This window comes from Macrobrachium rosenbergii, chromosome 8, assembly GCF_040412425.1.
Source record: "Macrobrachium rosenbergii isolate ZJJX-2024 chromosome 8, ASM4041242v1, whole genome shotgun sequence".
NCBI lineage: Eukaryota > Metazoa > Arthropoda > Malacostraca > Decapoda > Palaemonidae > Macrobrachium > Macrobrachium rosenbergii.
Genome location: NC_089748.1, coordinates 40062841 through 40085097, shown reverse-complemented (window position 1 = coordinate 40085097; position 22257 = coordinate 40062841). Strand labels below are relative to the sequence as shown.

General features: G+C 37.4%; 1 protein-coding gene across 4 annotated transcripts in view; it reads right to left on the bottom strand.

Moving 5' to 3' along the window:
• Positions 1 to 22257, bottom strand: part of LOC136840734 (F-box/LRR-repeat protein 7-like) — a 398409-nt gene that overhangs the window by 25225 nt on the left and 350927 nt on the right. Inside the window, exon 1 of one of the 4 annotated variants that reach the window (XM_067107551.1) lies at positions 19939 to 20278. The exons of the other annotated variants lie outside the window; for them this stretch is intronic. Within the exon in view, the coding sequence (XP_066963652.1) occupies positions 19939 to 20263 (325 nt within the window). The 5' untranslated portion in view covers positions 20264 to 20278. Of the gene's footprint in view, positions 1 to 19938; positions 20279 to 22257 lie in introns of those variants that run through there. 4 annotated transcript variants of the gene reach the window in all.

Below are 22257 nucleotides of genomic sequence, written 5' to 3'. Positions count from 1 at the left end.
ATATATATATATATATATATTCATTAAAAATGATGACAACTTGAATATTAAAATATACATAATTATTACAACATACTTAACAATCATGAATGGACACCAAAACATCAAATAACGAGAAACTCTTCTTTGTGCGTAAGTATGTTTATATATATATATATATATATGTATATATATATATATATATAGAGAGAGAGAGAGAGAGAGAGAGAGAGAGAGAGAGAGAGAGAGAGAGAGAGAGAGAGAGAGAGAGAGAGAGAGAGACAGGGGTACTCATATACGGGTCAGTGATGAGTGAGGCTGGCTCCAAGTTAGACGAAGGCAAGTCTAAAAGTGAAGTCTATTTCCCGTAGACTGTTTTAGTCTAACTACCACGTGTAATATAACAAATATATACATATTTACCTATTTATTTGCTAATTTATTAATTTACTTCTTTTTCTAATAATAGATCTCTTCTTTCTGTATTTCCCGTTATCTTCCGTAATTTATTTAAAATGAACACCACATTCTTTGAAAGCATGAATTTCAAGTCAATGACCCCCGAAGGCTTGTTCCATATGAATAGGGGTTTGTCCTGAATAATATATATATAACATAATATATAATATAATAAAAAAAACACATACATATAGATATATATGTATATGAAATCATCCAACCTTCTTCCGTCATCACAAATACCAACGAACCGATGAATTATCTTGTGCAATAAAAAAAAAAAACATACCCGGAATCGAAGCTCCCTTATTGTATCCCAGTCAGCCATCATAAATACCCACGCCGCAATAAAACCAACATAAATAATAACTACGCACATCCGGAATAAGACGCACACACACACACGCATGCAAACACACAAACACACACACACGCACACACAAACATCTCCCCGATCCAAAGAATGTCCACATCTAGGCTAGATCCGGCAGGCGGTTCTTTTAACATTAGTATGCAATTCATTCTTCCCGAGAGCGTAAGAGGGGGTAGGATTGGATGGGGAGGAGTATGGAGGGGGGGAGGGGGAAGGAGGGGGATGATGGTCACGTAGGGGGATTTGAAGGGGGAATGGGTTATGAGGGAGAGGAGGGTGATAACAAAGGAAGAATCCAACACCTGACATGTGACAATTCAAGTTTCTCTTTCCCCTTTGCGTTCCGTAAATCCAAAGGCGATGGATCTCTCTCTCTCTCTCTCTCTCTCTGTATGTGTGTGTGTGTGTGTATGTATACAAATGCATAAATACATACATACACACACACGTGTATATATATATAAATTATATATATATATATATATATATATATATATATATATATATATATATATATATATATATATATATATATATATATATATATATATATATATATATATACACACACACACACACACACGTGTATGTATATATGGGGGAAGAGAGACCAGTAGATTCTACAAAACATACAAACACGCATACACATACATACATATTATATATATAATATTATGTATATAATGTTTATATAATGTTTCACTGTAATTCAGAGTATTTTGAGATTTTTTCCTTTCTTAATAAAGACTACTCGCTCCATCTTACTGTCATACACATTTCTTAGCATTATTGCCATCTTAACCCCATTTCCATTCCTCCTCTCTCTCTCTCTCTCTCTCTCTCTCTCTCTCTCTCTCTCTCTCTCTCTCTCTCTCTCTCTCTCTCAACTTGTCGTCATCGTTTCAACAGGCTTGGCGTGAGGAGGCAGAAAAGAAAAAGAAAACTGGTTTTAAATTTCAATACAACAGACAACCATTGCGACGGCCATTAAATTTCACATTCACAGGGCATTTCTTAATAGATGGAAAGATATTGTCAAGTTTCTCAAAGGCATAAAAAAAAAAAAACTGGAATTCACGATGGAGAACATTTCCTACATAACAATCAGCAAGAGATAAAAAAAAAAGTAAAAAATGGGCCAAAGTTTCTTCGGTGCAATCGAGTTTTCTGTACAACCACTACATCGTATAATCAAGGCCACCGAAAACAGATCTATCTCTCGGTGGTCGCGGTATAATGCTGTGTGAGCCGCGGCATATGAAACTTTAACCACGGCCCGGTCGTGGCCTGGCCTATATCCTTGTCAGAAGCATGATTATGGCTAACTTTAACCTTAAATAAAATCAAAACTACTGACGAGGCTAGAGGGTTGCAATTTGGTATGTTTGATGATTGGAGGGTGAATGATCAACATCCCAATTTGCAGCCCTCTAGCCTTAGTAGTGTTTAAGATCTGAGGCGGACAGAAAAAGTGCGGCCTGACAGACAAAGCCGGCACTATATTTGCCTTTTACAGAAAACTAAAAAACAGGGAGTCCTGTTACCCTATACAGGCCAAGACATCCTGCATTTACTCAAGAGACCAAGTCAACTGTTTATTTCTCTTTGCTGACCAGCTTCGGAAATCTCTCCACGCTTCTGTTTCCGCGATGCCGACAATCTTCCTTTCTTCAAGAAGCAGGCTTATCGTCCATTATGTTCCTTCCTCTTCGCGTTTATTTCTCTCTTCGCTTCCATCAGCAACCGAGCAAAAGAACGGACGAACGGATCCAGCATCAACTAATAATTCTGCTTTATCCGCTGTCTCCATTTCCCCTTCTCAGACTGGAGAGTAAGTGGAGACGTGTGTGTGTGTGTGTGTGTGTGTGTGTGTGTGTGTGTGTGTGTGTGTGTGTGTGTGTGTGGGAGAGCGAGGGGCAGTACATGAGGTGTCAGAGTATGGATACAAGGAGTGGGCGTGCATCCCCCTCCGCCACCCCGATCCCCCTCCCTCCCTCCCTCCTCCTCCTCTCTCTGCATCTGGTTTCATGGCCCCCTTTTAAGGTCGAAGATAAAAACGTGTCTTGAGAAGACGTTGTTGTACTACAAGACAAACACCGTTGCACCATTCAAGAAATCTGCTAAATATTGAAGACATCGGCGGTGATTATCTGCCGGGTGTTAGAACTAACTCCGTTGTTTACATTCCCTGATTCTTCTTCTTCTTCTTCTCCTCCTCTTCGGCGGCTCCTGAGCTCTCTCTCTCTCTCTCTCTCTCTCTCTCTCTCTCTCTCTCTCTCTCTCTCTCTCTCTCTCTGTTCTTCCTCTTGCAAAGAAGATTCTTCAAGAATGCGATACTTTTTTTTTTTAAACGAGTGCTTCGAATGACCAAAATTTCTTCTAAATGAATTGAACTGAATACAGAATTTAGGCTACAAGCCACGCATTGGGACCAATGAGGTCATTCAGCGCTGAAACGGAAATTGACAGTAGATTCTGAAAGGTGTAACGGGAGGAAAACCTTAAAGCAGTTGCACTATGAATCAAGTGTCAGGAGAGGGTGGGAAAGTGGGAGAGTAAGATGGAAGAAAGATGGTACGAAAGAGGTACAGTAAAAGGAACGAAAGGGGTTGCAGCTATAGTCCGAAGGCACTCTGCAAAGAACCTTAAGTAATGCCTACAGTGCACCGCATGAGGTGCACTGACGGTACTACCCCCCTAAGGTGAAATTTCTTCTAAATGATTCTGAAGTGGCCTTGCTTATGTTTTAAGGTGAGAAAAATCTCTAAAACATCAGTATATTTAATCTTTGTGTTGTGAAGTCCTGAGCTAAGTGAATCCGCTTAAATTTGCACGGTCGTGTCTGCGCACGCGCGTGCGTGCGTAAGGACTATTTATACATCTTCGGCTAATGAATAAGGATCAACTCTCGTACGGAGACCACCAAAAGTTCCACCACAGAATCAGCCGGGATAAGCTCTCGTCAGAGACCAAACCTTCCACCACAGAAAATCAACCGCTTCACACACCCACACACCTACTCACAAAGCTCATTAACAGCGTGTCGTTCCCCCTACACGCACGACATCACTCACTTTTATCTCGCACGCAATCGCGCTTCCTGAATATTAATAAAATAATGGCCGTCGTTCCAACAGCCGTTTCACTTGTCTACCCAGCACGCTTTCAGTCTCACTTTCTCCTCTTTCCTCCAAAGCCTTCCAAATTACAGATTCTTTTCAGTGACTCAAATTCTTTCAGCCTCCAGTTGGAAGACTTGGAGCTGGAGCAATCGAGTTTTACAGCACGAAGGAACACGTGCTTGAGAATATCACTAAGTCCACGTCGGAAGGTGAGTGAAAACAGGGACTTTGAACAAGTACTTTCGTAGTTTATTCTACAATTTCAAGTTCTATATGTGTGTGTATATGTATATATGTATATATATATATATATATATATATATATATATATATATATATATATATATATATATATATATATATATATTATTTTAAGTGTAGAGAGACCTTCCTCAATTTCAAAAAAAAGACACTGACCAAACAATTATGTAGTTCTACCCATATGAAAATCAATATATTTAAAGAGTTCTACACTGCTAGAAAATTGTGCGCCCCACTTCATGTTAAAAAGTTGTAAATATTTTCTCCAGTAAAAAGAAATTGTCAAGAGATTATCAACGTGATGTGACAAACTGCCTTTATAAGAGCAAAGACGAAATGTTCATAAGCAACTGAGAGTGAAGATGGAAAATAAATCAGTTACAAAAAATGCGCCGAAGTTTCTTCGGCGCAATCGAGTTTTCTGTACTGCGTATAATCAAGGCCACCGAAAATAAATCTATCTTTAGGTGGTCTCGGTATAATGCTGTATGAGCCGCGGCCCATGAAGCTTTCAGCCACGGCCCGGTGGTGGCCTGTCTCATATCGTTGACAGACGCACGATTATGGCTAACTTTAACCTTAAATAAAATAAAAACTACTGGGGCTACAGGGCTGCAATTTGGTCTGTTTGATGATTGGAGGGTGGATGATCAACATACCATTTTACAGCCCTCTAGCCTCCGTAGTTTTTAAGATCTGAGGGCGGACAGCATAAGTGCGGACGGACAGACAAAGCCGGCACAATAGTTTTCTTTTATAGAGTCAACATTACAGACACGGCAAGTTCTAACTGTAAAATTCTGAGTTTCAAAGGGGTTCATCTTTATTAAGCAAAAATTTCCAGTCACCTAATAATTCAAACTACATTCTGACTCGATGCATAATTAAGAAACAAAAAGTTCTAAGAAATAAACATATGCGTTTAGCAACTAAAAGTTCCATTTTGTCACAACACTGACTAAAAAATTCGAATCAACGCGCCCTCCAAAGGGTAGAATTCTCACTCACTCCAAAAAATTCAAAGCCTAAGCGTTGCAAGCGACGAGCATTTCGAATGATGGAAGCTCCACTGTCCGAACATTTCAGGCCAGAAGTTCTTATTGCCCCGCCATGCAGACCCTTAATGAACGGCTGATCGAGGCGAGATACAACGAAACAAGTCGTTGCAATTCGGATCGACCCGAGATCTACAACGTTCACTGGCTACTGTTGTTGTTATCCGCGCGGTGATTTCAACGCCACTGTGAAAAGTGATCTTCACGGGATGTCAGTGCTGACCAAGCTTCTCGTGGGTGGAATAGAGCTGGTATCTAGATTCAATAGTGACAGGATTCTGGAAGGAAGTCAGATGAAGAAGAGCAAATGATATATATATATATATATATATATATATATATATATATATATATATATATATATATATATATATATATATATAAAAGCAGGCTGAACTATTCAGCAATTTTGCAGCTCAATGGCCTGGCTGTATTTAGCTTATAACAATACAGCACGCAGCCCTTGAAAGCGCAAACATAAATTCATTATGATATCTCTTATTTCTTTGCCAAAAAAAACAGACATATTCGTGTATTTGCAAGTAACTCTTTGGTTCCTAAAATCTTAGAGAGAGAGAGAGAGAGAGAGAGAGAGAGAGAGAGAGAGAGAGAGAGAGAGAGAGAGAGAGAGAGAACACCACAGTCCCAAATGGAACTGCATAACAATGGTTTGAAGCAGTTTTCTGAAAAATTTGACTACGAAACATCAAGGCAATTTTCAAATGTTCAAATACATAACTGGCATGAACCTTGACTGAGCCGAGAGTATGAGTCTCTCCATAAATTAGCTGAATCTAGTCGAAGGCAACCATCCACATAATTCAAATATAGAAGGGAATGAAGATCAACTATTTTTCAAGAACACTAAGACTGACACCAGCTCTGCCCTAAATTGGAAAAATGCAGCATCAGCAAAATTTTCGAAACTGAGATATGCCACCTATTAGGCTCGTGAAATACTGATACACAAGTTACTGCAGTTTCAGAACGATTCTTCAATGCTTTACTTAGGGGGTCCCATTTGCAGTACCTGCAAAATCAATAGTAAGGCAAGGGAAAACTGCAGTATCTACCATTTTTCTCAGTTTTGTATTTTTGCAGATACTGCGGTCTTCCATTTCAGGGCAGAGCCGGGTACGTAAAATATCCATCAGCATGCCCACAGAACAGAAAATTATTATTATTATTATTATTATTATTATTATTATTATTATTATTATTATTATTATTCATGTGCAAACCTTTTTCAGGAAGAAGCCGAAAAAAACCACAAGCTTGGCTATCAAGCGTCAATAAAGCAAAAGGTATAAGCATTATATAAGGAATGCAGACTGAACAAGAAAACAGAATTGAATTCTTGAAACAAAGAGCATTAAACCGGTCTGGAAATATATAATTGGCAACTCGCCAAACGGTAAAACTGAACGTATAAATTCCACATTAAAAGATGAGTCAACTTGTTATCCAATACACAAGAAAACTAAATATAAATAGGCAGATAAACGTGTGCTTGAAAATATTGGTTAAAAGATAATAATACTATTATTATTATTATTATTATTATTATTATTATTATTATTATTATTATTATTATTCTTTATTGCATTTTGAAAGTTTTATATTTCACAGAATTCAAGAAACTCGAAAAATGCAACTAAGAGGGATGTTGATCGATTCCCAAAGGAAAACTTCAGGAAACAAGGAAAAGTGAAAAAAGGTAAAAAGTAAAAAAAAAAAAAATTAATGAATAAACAAATTTATTGATGCACAGACGGAAAACGCTTCAAATTTATTAATGCACAAACTGAAAACGATTCAAATTTATAAATGCAAAACGGAAAACGACTCAAATTTATTTATGCACAAACTGAAAACGATTCAAATTTATTAATGCACAAACAAAAACGATTCAAATTTATTTATGCACAAACGGAAAACGACTCAAATTTATCAATGCACAAAATAAATCCGATTCAAATTTATTAATACACAAACGGAAAACGATTCAAATTTATTAATGCCCAAACGGAAAATAATTAAGATTTATCAATGCACAAAATGAAAACGACTGGAATTTATCAATGCACAAGATGAAAACGATTCAGATTTATTCATGCACAAACTGAAAACGAATCTAATTTATCGATAAACAGACAGAAAACGACTCTAATTTATCAGTGCACAAACACAAAACGATTCAAATTTATCAATGGACAAAATGAAAACTACTCACATTTATCAATGCACAAACGGAAAACGATTCAAACTGATTAATATACAAACGGAAAACGACTCAAATTTGTCAATGCTCAATACTGAAAACGATTCAAATTTATTAATGAACAAACTGAAAACGATTCAAATTGACTAATACACAAAGGGAAAAAGATTCAAATTTATCAATGGACAAACGGAAAATGATTCAAATTTATCAGTGCGCAAACGGAAAACGATTCAACTTTATTAATACACAAAATAAAAACGACTCAAATTTATCAATGCACAAACGGAAAATAATTAAGATTTATCAATGCGCAAACTGAAAACGACTCAAATTTATCAATGCACAATATGAAAACGACTCAAATTTATACGTGCAAAAACGGAAAACGACTCAAACTGATTAATGCACAAACGGAAAACGACTCAAATTTATCAATGCACAAACGGAAAACGCCTCAAATGTATTAATGCACAAACGGAAAACGACTCAAATTTATCAATGCACAAACGGAAAACGCCTCAAATGTATTAATGCACAAACGGAAAACGACTCAAATTTATCAATGCACAAACGGAAAACGCCTCAAATGTATCAATTCACAAACGGAAAACGACTCAAATTTATAAGTGCATAAACTGAAAACGCCTCAAATGTATTAATGCACAAACGGAAAACGACTCAAATTTATCAATGCACAAACGGAAAACGCCTCAAATGTATTAATGCACAAACGGAAAACGACTCAAATTTATCAATGCACAAACGGAACGCGACTCAAATCGATTAATACACAAACGGAAAACTAAAACGAACCTACCAGACGGTCGGTCGCAACCCCAATTCACAGCAGCCCGGGCAAATAACCACTAAAAATACCAAGGATTCTGCATCGAAATTGTATGAAATAACGAGGGACGAGATGAAGAGATATAGCCCCATTGGGGGCTATTCCACGGGGAGATATAGTAGCCCCACTCGGGGCTATCCCACGGAGTTCAAATTGACCGACATGACAATAGTGAATTCTCTCGGTGGTGATTTCGAGACACGGGACTGGACGATATGCATTGACAATGAAGAGGGAGGAAAAATAAAAATAGTCTCGTCCGGTGCCCTGAGAGAGAGAGAGAGAGAGAGAGAGAGAGAGAGAGAGAGAGAGAGAGAGAGAGAGAGAGAGAGAGAGAGAGAGAGAGATTCGTCTTTCACTGCTAAACGCTTTACCAGATTTCACAGGAAATTCAAATAAATATTTAAATGATTAAACGACAAAATAAAAATCACGCTTTGGACATTCCCACACGAATCAAAAACTTCTGGAGGACGTATACTTCTGTAGGTACCATACCGTAGCTTTTCTCGACCAATATTCACAGCACTACCCTAAAATGGAAATCGGCAGTATCTGCAAAACTTTCGAAATTGAGATATGCCACCTATTGGGCTCGTGAAACACTAATACACAAGTTACTGCAGTTTCAGAATGATTCTTCAATGCTTTCCACGAGTACTTAGGGGTTCACATTTGCAGTATCTGCAAAATCAGTAGTAAGAGTAAGACAAGGGAAAACTGCAGTTTCTACCATTTTTCTCAGCTTTGCATTTTTGCAGATACTGCAGTCTTCCATTTTAGGGAAGAATACACTTCTTAAGGCTCGAACATTTAGCCAGACAAAATCAAAAGGAATTAAGTCTCAACCCAGTTAAGATATCAAACACCAGCTCGGTGCCAGTCACTTGAAAATCCGGAAAGATTAAGTAAAGTGATTTGTATTTGAAATAAATCTTTCAAGATAAAAAAGAAAATTAAACCTGTTATTATTATAAATATTTCCAGTTACTGTTCAAGTACCTATTATCTTAGTTTCCATAGCTCTGAAAATACTATCTCCCTTTCCGGTCCCCGCCAATAAAAAACACTTTCCAACTGGGCATGTAATACATATACATATACACATATATTTACACACATACATACATACATACAAAAACACACACACACATAAATATATATATCACAAACTGACACGTGGCTTTCTTATACCCTAAGTTATCATGCTATAAAAACAAAATACAAAAAACCAAAAATATATCAATCACAAACATGTGCATGAGAAAATGACCCAGTTCCACCTTCAATCCATTCAGTCATTATCTGTTTGGCTCAGGTAACATCTAACGGTAACCCAGCTTTGGCTGTTCTTGCTCCTTATCTATAAGAGAGAGAGAGAAAAAAAACTTGCATGCATTCAACCAATGTAGAATATCTCCATTGTATACCAATTCAGGGTCAATGATGATGACACAAGCCATGTCGATATGCCAGGCAGCCGATACACTCGAGTTTTTGCATCCCGTTTTCTTTCAGTACAGGTCGAACGGGAGGGGGGAGGGACTCATTCCGATCTCGATTAAACTGCTGTTCCGCCAGAACATTATTTCCCTCGTAATGGCGAATAACATCTGACCTGATCGGTTTGTTTCGTTAAGGGTTTTAATTTATACAAAACCGAATGGTTATTTGGCATGCAATGGTCTGATGGACATTCAGTGGATATTTTAAATAATGATCTTAATTCCAATGCAATTTTCAAAGGGCACCCTAGGGACTATCATGAATAAATGCTCGACGTTTGAGAGAGAGAGAGAGAGAGAGAGAGAGAGAGAGAGAGAGAGAGAGAGAGAGAGAGAGAGAGAGAGAGAGAGAGAGTTTATTTTAGTCTTTGAACGATATAAAACGTTTATTTTGGAAAAAAAAGGTCTTATTATGCAGGGTTATTGCAATGAGCTTTAACTTACCTAATATATATATATATATACAGTATATATATATATATATATATATATATATATATATATATATATATATATATATATATATATATATATAATATTAATAATCACAATGATTAAGAACATACTGATCTACTGAAGTTTGACGGTATGCAGCTGAGTAAGTAAATTGACTTAGGCTAGTAGCACAGATCTTACAGGTACTCTTTAAAAAGCAAAATTACCATTTTTTTTAAGTAAAACCTGATCAATGCTCTCGTCTTTTCAATCATTTCCTCTTACTGAAATAGTTTCTCTCTCTAAAAAAAAATGCTTTTTGCACCAAACCTGCTAGTTTTATTGAGCTATCTCTGATCTGACATTCCCAATTTGTAAGTTTTACTCGTGCTCATATTGTTGTATCATTCTCCAAGAATATCAATGATTCCTTTCATGCGAAATAACTATATCCCGCACAGGCTATGCATTACAAGCTATAGAAAAAAAAAAAATAACCAAAGAGCCACTTTTCACAAAGACTCTGCAACGCCTTGCCAAAAGGGATCTCGGAGGATCCAGTTCTCGTTTTAACAAACCAAACGAAACTCTCCACGGCCGTAAATCAGGCCACTTGTTCCCAGAACATAAATCGTAACACATACCCGGGAAAGATATTTACGAAATAACGACTCTCCCTGGGTACAAACTAGGTATTAGTTACGATCCGCAAGGTACGCATTTTTCTAACAGTACCTTTTCCCGGGTTTTCATGTCTCCTCTAAGACACAGGCAGATTCTGATATTCTCGGGAAGGTCTTCGTGATATCTTGTTCCTTCTTGGCAATTCCAACAGGCCTACATTTCCTCTGAAGGTCTACTTTCATATAGCTTCTCTAAGACAGGGTTTGACATCATTCCCGGTAAAGGCCTTCTTGATACCTTGTTCCTTCGTGGCAATCACGATAAGCCTACATTTCTTCTGAAGTCCTGACGAATAATCTTAAAAAATGTCTCCTTTCTTTCCGACACCAATATCTAGTAACCTACTGTCTCCTAAGTTCTAATAACACAATTTTCTAACAGTTATAGTTGAAAGCCTATAAATTAAAGGCTTCTTTTCAATAAGTAATTCTGAATAATGATTAAGGTTTCTGCCAACCATTAACAAACTCAAAACCTTTTATCAAGGATCTTGATACGTCAGTCAATTCTGCCCTAAAATGGAAGACTGCAGTAGGCCTATCTGCAAAAATACAAAACTGAGAAAAATGGTACATACTGCTGTTTTCCCTTGGCTTACAACTGATTTTGCAGATACTGCAAACAGGACCCCCTAAATAAAGCATTGAATTATTCTGAAACTGCAGTAACTTGTGTATTAGTGCTTCGCGAGCCCAATGGGTGGCACATCTGAATTTGGAAAATTTTGCAGTTACTGCAGTTTTTCATTTTAGAACAGAATTGTTCCCATACGTCATATGTGACAGTTTCTTCTCTAGCCTATAATCTTTCTTTTGAGAAGCGAATCATAGTTTCCTTTGAGTGAAGACTCTAGATTTCACATATTTTCAATTCCTTCTTTTATGTTTTAGGGAGAGACATTTGAGTTGCTCAATCTAAACAATTTATTTTTAAACAGGGCCAAGTGAATAACTACGTCCGCACATTATTACAAGTGACTAGCGACTATAATTGTATAATTTCCAGGTTTTCATAAAAAAAATAACTTAAAATGTAAGTAATGAAAGTAATGTCTCCCATTTTGAACTGATTAAGTACATCTACGCTCTTTGGTGACTTGATTTATTGGGGGTATTTAAGCAAGTGGGTATCATTTCTACTTTTCTAACTCGATTATCTCTACCGGGTAGTCACGCCCATACTGACACAAACACACACATATATGTATGCAGGCATGTAAGTAAAACAAACATACATATATATAACATATATATATATATATATCATACAATAAATATACATACATACATACATACATAATATTATATATATATATATATATATCATACAACAAAATATATACATACATATATAATATATATATACTGTATACATACATATATATTATATATATATATATATATATATATATATATATATATATATATATATATATATATATATATATATATATATATATATATATGAGGAATAGAAAGAGAAAGCACCAAGTAATTCGAATTTTTGCTCGATTAGAATTCAAATACGACGTAAAAACCCCTTAGGCATTATTCCCTCCAAACCCAACTCCCTTCTCTGTAAGTACAGAGTTTAATTTTTTCCTTCAGTAATATTATCACAAGGCGAAAAAAATTTTGTTTTTTCAAGAACACTGGAAAAAAACCCATTTTCTATCATATACTGGATATAGCTCAAGCTAAACGAAGTGGTCATGAACTCCTCTTGGTGCATACAACAGGTCGGTTTTATTATATGAACCATTACTCCTAAAATCTGGATCACTACCTAGACTGCGTTGAAAAAAGCCTAAGCAGCAATAACGACAATAAGGGAGAAAAACCACAAACAACAAACATAAACAAGTAAGAAATGCGCCGAAGTTTCTTCGGCACAATCGAGTACACTGTACAGCTACTACAGCGTATAATCAAGGCCACCGAAAATAGATCTATCTTTCGGTGGTCTCGGTTTAACGCTGTACGAGCCGCGGTCCATGAAACTTTAACCACGGCTCGGTGGTGGCCTATCCTATATAATTGCCAGAAGCACGATTATGGCAAACTTTAACCTTACATAAAATAAAAACTACAGAGGCTAGAGAGCTGCTATTTGGTATGTTTGACGATTGGAAGGTGGATGTTCAACATACCAACTTGCAGCCCTCTAGCCTCAGGAGTTTCTAAGACCTGAGGGAGAACAGAAAAAAGTGCGGACGGACAGACAAAGCCGGCACAATAGTTTTCTTTTCGGAAAACTAAAAAACAACTGTACAACTTGTACATACGCCTGATATAAAGAATATTAATATTGCACTTCCCAAAGTAAAACATATAAAAAAATTGAAACAGAAGATACAATACCATTTTGAATGTCTAATTTTATTTTGTTTTGAAAATACAAAACCTACAGTAGATGCAAAAGCTGTAATGAAAAGATACGAGATACTACCAATTTTTATAACTTTTAATGACCTGCGCGTCATTAGAACCCATTTAAAGTTAGAACAAAATGAAATGACTTTTCAATCGCCTTTTATCTACTCTCTCTCTCTCGTCTATCAAATGAACACCACATTCTTTGGAAGCTTGAATTCCAAGTCAATGGTACCTGTAGGCCTGTTCCACGTGATTAGGGTGTATCTTCTGAGTAATAATAATAATAATAATAATAATAATAATAATAATAATAATAATAATAATAATAATAATTCTCTCTCTCTCTCTCTATCAAATGAACACCATATTCTTTGGAAGCTTGAATTCCAACAGCCCCTGTAGGATTGTTCCATGTTGACAGGGGTTTAACTTCTGAACAATAATAATATTTCTCTCTCTCTCTCTCTCTTTATCAAATGAACACCATATTCTCTGGAAGCTTGAATTTCAACAGCCCCTGCAGGACTGTTCCATGTTAACAGGGGTTTATCTTCTGAACAATAATAATATTCTCTCTCTCTCTCTCTCTCTCTCTCTCTCTCTCTCTCTTCTATCAAATGAACGCCATATTCTCCGGAAGCTTGAATTTCAACAGCCCCTGCAGGACTGTTCCATGTTAACAGGGGTTTATCTTCTGAACAATAATAATATTCTCTCTCTCTCTCTCTCTCTCTCTCTCTCTCTCTTCTATCAAATGAACACCATATTCTCTGGAAGCTTGAATTTCAACAGCCCCTGCAGGACTGTTCCATGTTAACAGGGATTTATCTTCTGAACAATAATAATATTCTCTCTCTCTCTCTCTCTCTCTTCTATCAAATGAACGCCATATTCTTTGGAAGCTTGAATTTCAAGTCAATGGTACCTCTAGGCTTGTTCCATGTGTATAGGGGGTTTACCGTCTGAATAACAATAATATTAATAATAATATATTTTCTTTACCTCTCTCTCTCTTTCTATCAAATGAGCACCATATTCTTTGGAAGCATGAATTCCAAGTCCATGGTACCTGTAGGATTGTTCCATGTTAACAGGGGTTTACCTTCTGAGCGATATTAAATATTCTCTCTCTCTATCTCTCTCCAGACATACAAATAAGAACACAGAACTCCACGACAGAGAAAGAAAGGCTGATTAGGGCAAGACTGGATCTGCAGCGAAAAACGGCCGACCTCGCGTCAGATTACCTAAACGAGAATATTCTCCCACAGCTGGGAAAATTATCACCAAAGTTTTTTTCCAGTCACGCAAAAATAAGTTAATAAAAAAAATGGTGTCACTTTTTAGACTACTCCTGTGACATCCACTTCACCTCACCACAATACTTATGATTCTTCACAAAAGCTTTCCACTCCATGAAACTTAGCAGTTTACCACTTCAATTTTTCACTCGGCAGAACATTTGAATCTGTCCCACTATGTCATGCGGTTTAAATCTAAGGCTAAATCACCAACTCCATATAAGGGAGCTACATTTCAAACAATATTTTCCACTATACAAAACCATGAGCTGCTCAAACACCTCAATCTACAGTATAACTTTATAATACCATATAGGCCTACTCTCTTAAATCTACTTAATCCTTCCATTCGATACAAGCGTGATAATTCATTAGTCGACTCCAATAACCCACTCTACACATGCTTTATCATCTGTCATAAAAAAAACATGTAAAATTTCTTCGGCGCAATCGAGTTTTCTGTACAACCGCTGTAGCGTATAATCAAGGCCACCGAAAATAGATCTATCTTTTGGTGGTTTCGGTATAACGCTGTATGAGCCGTGACCCATGAAACTTTAACCACGGCCCGGTGGTGGCCTATCCTATATCGTTGCCAGAAGCACGTTTGCGACTAACTCTAACCTTAAATAAAATAAAAACTACTGCGGCTAGAGGGCTGCAATTTGGTATTTTTGATGATTGGAAGGTGGATGCCCAACATACCAATTGGCAGCCCTCTAGCCTCAGTAGTTTTTAAGATCTGAGGGCGGACAGAAAAAGTGCAGACATAATAAAGTGCGGACGGACAGAAACAGCCGGCACAAGGGTTTTCTTTTACAGAAAACTAAAAAACGGCGCATTCAGATCTTTCCCAACATTTTGCACTCCTCAAAAACATTCTACAGTATTCCTGAGCTTCTTCCACTACATCGTCCAATCCGAGAAATCATCCCCCCACCATATCTATCCCCTTACATCAGCCATTCCGCGTCTTTTCTTTCCACAAACCCGTGCTTCCTATAAAGCTTCTTTATCGAGGAAGGCCGTAAACCTCCTGTCAAAACTCGCGTTCCTTTTGTGTTGATCTTCCTGGTTTATTTCTCAAAAGGGGTTTATTTATGTTTCAATTTGCAGTCAGATGTTGCTATAGATATATTTACTGTAATTTACTTCATTCCGTTTTCTGTTTCATCACAAAATAATATTATACCCACAAGGTAAACTGTTAAGTAAGTTAATGCAATTCTTAAATTGATCTATGTGAGATCTATGTGACTCCATAAGTAGTAATAATAATAATAATAATAATAATAATAATAATAATAATAATAATAATAACATGCGGCATTCCACTTTATACTACTCTGCCAACAACAACAACAACAACAATAATAATAATAATAATAATAATAATAATAATAATAATAATAATAATAATAACATGCATCACTCGGCCAAGGAAAATAGGGCATAAGTCATTTCCTCTACAGGAAATTTACAGCGAAAGATCCTGTTTGCAGACAAACTCTGGACCCGTCAGAGCAAAAAGGCCTAACAGATTTGGAAGAAGAAATGAATAGCCAAAAAAAAAAAAAAAAAGGGTGTTTTCAGATAAACCCGTCATAGGATAAAATGTCGAACAGATTTGGAAGGAGAAGAAATAACTAAAAACGCGTAGATGGGTTGGGGGACACGTCATATTGAATAAAGATTCCTTTTGTAATGTCTTTGGTTGATGAAAATATGGCAACCCTACGTATTACTCAATCAAAAATTTTATAAAGGGGGTCACCTATCATACCGAGTTGCTCGCAACTGAAAACCACTGCTCTACAGTTAAACATTGCGAAGGAATATACAACACCTTTTTTCTACGTTCACTCGCCTCAACCCCGTAACTGGAATTTCGAACTTTTCCAGGGTGACTTGACCAGGGTAGGTAAGTGCTGGATCATTTCTTCCGATATATTTTCCATTCCGAGGTCGCTAATCTTACAGATTTTTTCTTTCTGGGCCCGTTTGTCTCCCAGGATAACCAGTATTAAACTGTACTATAATTTTATGGTTAGGTCACTAAAACATTTTTATAATGGATACAAATTCTCACATTAAAATGCAGCACGAAGGAATGCGTGTTTGAGAATATTACTAAATCCACGTCAGAAGGTGAGAGAGAGAGAGAGAGAGAGAGAGAGAGAGAGAGAGAGAGAGAGAGAGAGAGAGAGAGTAACTGTAATAACCACAATGACCTCTTCACGAATCACAATTACATACGTATCTGGTAAAAAGTGAACAGCAGATTCTGTATATATCAACCCACACACACACACACACACACACACACACACACACATATATATATATATATATATATATATATATATATATATATATATATATATATATATATATATGTCGCTGCGCCATCCCAATTACCCTTTCTGGCAATCAGTGATCAGCAAGGACATCTCGAATTTAAACCAGGCAAGCAGAATAATGTCTTCCTACAGTAATAATTTTAAATGTAAACATCAGTCCTCTTTCTGCACTTATCCCTAATCTGACCTCTAAAAATATCTACACTAGGTCAACACTTAAAAATATTATAAAAGTGAAATAAACTATCACACACAAGTTAAGTTGGCAGAGGTATGATGTTAGCTTTCTCACTAAAGTTACTCAGTTCCATTATAACGAAAATTTCTGAGGGAGTTTATGTCCACTTCTGACAAAAATCTCCTTGAAGTCTGTTGTACGGCGTCGGAATTACTAAGTTCTTACTTAATGTTAATATGACGGGCTTAGTCGAGGGGTCCACCTATGACTTGTTCATACAATACTTGACTAAGACAAGAATCTTCTTGGAATTTGTAGTAAGGCTTTGGAAAAACTAAGTTTTCACTTGATGTATTTAGTCCCAAGGTCCACTTGTGACTTATTTGCGTGAGTTTGAACGACTATGGGAACTTTGGATATGCAAACAATGCCTGTGTAAACCAAGCGGTCAGTACATTAAAAGCTAACTTAAAATGCTGTAAAATTCCTGTTCACGCCAAATGAACAAAAAAGATTTTTCGAATGGGAGGGCTGACAGGTACGATGCAACTGTCAATGAAAAGTTATAAGGCCACGGAATTTCAAAAGTACAAAGTAATGCCAATAATAGAAAAAAGACTAAGACGTGAAGGGAAAACATCGAATACAAAGTCTTTTTCACTCGGAATTTCCAAACAGGATTTGTAATTCGATACGTCAAGACCTAATCATCTCAGTGTATTGAACTAGTTAATCATCTTTACTGCACTTTCCTATTTGGCAATATCACCTGAGACTGTGAACTGTGTATTCTTGAAGTATAATTTAAAGTAACGCTAATAGGTACAATCACTTCGAGGGAGGGGCGCAATCTGACACTTTCGTGGAATGCGTAAAACAAACACACACACAAACACCGTTTGGTATCTGGACTCGAAAGCAATCGATAATAAATTGCTGACAAGCAAACTTGAGTGAAACAATTACCGCGTATAAACTCAACATTAACTGATGACCAATTTTCCTGAATGAACTATTAAAACGCAATCAAACGACAATTTCAGTACTCAAGTCAATAACAGTAGGAATATCTCTGATCACATTAATTCACAAACACCAAGACCTAAAATGTGATAACTTGTAAGTTAAAAATGTTAACAGAGAGCGAAAGAACATTACTATGAACGCGGGCACTGTAATTCTAATCTCGACCTAGCTTCTCGTGTGTGTGCATGAGTAATTATATATATATATATATATATATATATATATATATATATATATATATATATATACATACGTATGTATGTATATATTAACTTCATCACTATATATATATTTATATATTAACTTTATCACTTAAACAATTGTTCTGTGCATTAATACAATTACTAACAGGACCTCAGTGAAAATCCGCTCTCAGTGAGGTCCTATTAGTATATATATATATATATATATATATATATATATATATATATATATATATATATATATATATATATATATATATATATATATATATATATATATATATATATATATATATATATACACATATGTGTATGCGTGTGTGTGTAAACAAAAATCAATGGAAACGTCCTAAACAATACAACCTCAAAATTATATATATTGGTATTGGTACCTATGAAAATTTAGGAGGAATGCTTAGTCTACATAGCCACAAAGGTTTGAACAGCCAAATTCGAGAACGATCAAATATATCCAAGTCATTTACAAAGTAAGAGAAGTTCTATACTAAAAAAAAAATAAACAAAAACTACGATGACATTCAACTCCGCTCCTAGCAAAGGAATGTAGCATGGCCAACGCACAGCGTGAGCCACGGGCTATATAATGTGTATCACACTAAATGCTGATGATAATGATGGGATCTGTTATAATGATGATGATTATGATGACCCGGCCAGCATGACGGACCGACTACTGTGTCCCGCCATGGCCACGAGCAGGTTAACCAACAAATCTTCCTTCCGATCGTTGGGTAAAAACGAATATCTGAAAAACGAGTCGAGCAGCGAATGAGTGAATCTGAACGATGGCCATTTCGAGGTGGAATATTATTGACCATCCAGCCAAGTACTAGGTTATGCTGCCGCCTGACCCCCAAGGGTACTGGGAATAGGGGTGTGACAACAGATGTGAGGAATACTTAAAGAAGCAGAAGGCCTCCTCTCTTCTCCTCCTCCTCCTCCTCTCCTCCTCCTCACAGCATCCCGAGAGATTAATAGACTTTCTCCTCCTTCAACCATAAAATACGGTTCTGATCCAGTACAACATCGGGGGCATTCGGTGCTTCTTTGTAACGGCACTCCTGAATATTACTGACAACTTCAGTCACCAAAACTCGATGCGAACAAACATCATCTTCTCCCGAGAGTTGTAGGTTCTCTGGAGCAGCACGAGAGAATTTCACATCTTCTTTCGTATAAGTTCCTCGTCGCGTCTTCGGAAAAACAATCTCTTAAAACCCTCGACTTCCACAACACCCACGACAACATAACGCTGGTCCTCTTTCGCGGACATGTCGTCATCATCATCATCACCATCATCTCCGACGCTGGTCACAGACGACGAGAATCAAAGTGTAACACGACAAAACCTCCCCGAAACAGACTTTGGAGGGCATTACAAAACACCTTGAACGAGGGAGGAGACACGCGAACGCACACACACATACACACACACACAAGACGCAAAATGGAAGTGGGCACACACACACACACACACACACATACACACACACACACACCAGAATGGCAGCAGCAGATTCCCTAACTTACATATTCGTTTCTTCCAAGAATATCCGCATCGGCACACCGTAAGAGTCCTTTCCGTCTCGTACCCCGATTCACACATGTCACATCCCAACACACCCGTCTTTCCACTCCCATTTCCCGAGTACAATTTCGATCGTATTCGTAATTTCGTCCCTCGATCGCGATACATATTCACCTCGAGAGAGAGCACTAGCAACACTGACTTAGTCTTAAGGCAGGGGCCCCTCAAAGGCATCCAGGGAGAAGTTGCCAGCTCTCGCCACATGCCGAGAAATAGTTGCTCGTATGACATTACAAATCCCGCTTCTTCTTCATTCGGTGTTCGCATATCTTTAGTCTTGGGTGTAATTCTGTTAAAGTGGACCTTCGTTTTCACACGGGGCACTTGGGGAATCCGAAGAAGGCTCGAAAAACAAAACGGGAAAGAAAGTGGACGCTAAGCAACCTATCACTCGAAGGGGAACGAGGTAGCGTAGGGTAGGTGGAGGATGGAGGGGGGGAGGAGGGTGTGGGTATCCACGTTAGCATTTACCATACAAATGTGAACAACAATTGTGCGCATTTAGAGAAAGCCTTTGTATCAAACACCCAAACACGGCCAGAATACAACATTTCCCGTCAAATAAGCGAGCGAGGAAGAAAGGTGGGAGAAAGAGGCAGCATCCGAATGCGATAACAGGAAGGCAATGATCAGTCGTCGGACTGGCATTCCAAAAAACCTTTGGGAGATGTTAGGTCTTTACACATGGGAGAGAGAAAGAGAAGACCGCGAGAAAGAGCCCAGGTCCTTGAGTGAGTGTGTGTGTGTGTGTGTGCGCGTGTCTGTATGTGTGCATGTGTGGTGTAAGACAACTCATATAAACATAAACAGACAGCCTGCCTTACTGAACGTGAGGCTTTTTCAGTCTTGGTTCAGAAACAGTGAAGGTCTCAACAGGGTCAATAAGTTTGTAATTTCGTGTTTTTCGTGACGACTTTCAAGGGTGAGCATCAGACTCATAATAATATATGGGAAGCAACAATTTCACCCTTAAGAAGAATAGGAAGAGAGAGAGAGAGAGAGAGAGAGAGAGAGAGAGAGAGAGAGAATGGAATGAGGCAGTGGGTGAATGGGCCGTGGTGGTGGTGGTGGAAGGGGAGGAAGGCGGACACAGGAATGGCCCAGAGAAAATATTATCCCTGCGAGATCGTTCTCATGGTTTTTATTATATGACGGGCTGTTTTTTTCTGCTTTTTCTTTTTCTTTTGACTGGCTGCACTGGCTCCGATATGAGCTATATGCTCACAGTTCGGAGAAACGATCTGGTCAATGAAAGGAGCGCGCTGGAAAACATCAGCAACTGGTGCACTGAAAAAAAAAAAACAGAGCCCGAATATATATATATATATATATATATATATATATATATATATATATATATATATATATATATATATATATATATATATATATATACATATATATTTCCTAGGGTTTCGGGGTTCAGCAGCCACAATGTGAACTTCATTTGTTTTTATTATGATGCATTTGAATTAAACTACATGAAAAAGACAGAAAAAATTAATATCATTTTATAATTGATGTGACTACCAAGTCATCATTATGAACAATGACAACAATGATTTTACTAAGAGAAAAAAAGTTCCAAACATAACCAATTCTTTACTGAAACAAAATACGAACTTGCAAATTCCTTAAACCATAAAAAATGAAATCTACTCGCGCGACCAGAAAAAAGCGATAAAACTTAAGATTTATTAACCAGGCATTGCGGAACACGAGTGACAAAGGTAGCCATATGGGATTATTCCGTTCTTTATAATATAGTCACTCTCTCCTTATCTATCTTTAAGTTAGAAGACGGCCAATGTCTAGAAGCTAAAGGGGTTTGAAAGGTTGGTACTGGCGGTGGCCAAGGATTGTGGGGCTGGGTGGTGGAATTCGGGGATGGGGTGGCATGGGAGGACTAGAGGAGGGGAGAGAGAGAGAGAGAGAGAGAGAGAGAGAGAGAGAGAGAGAGAGAGAGAGAGAGAGAGAGAGAGATGCCCGGGGGAGACTCTAGGGAACGGTATGGCAGGAGTTCATTACTTTCCTCAGCGTTGAAATCACCTGTGTCCACGGCAAGTCCGCAGACTTTACCCCCATTTGCGGTTGCTTTTCTTTCTGTTTTCAAGTTCCGCATTTTTCCCGGAAAATTAACCAGTAAATTACAAATAAATAACTAATAATTACATAGCCCATCTAATCTGATATATAATATGTACACGTTTCAAGCCGGGATGAAATGAAAGAAACAAGAAAATTCACTATGGACACAAGAT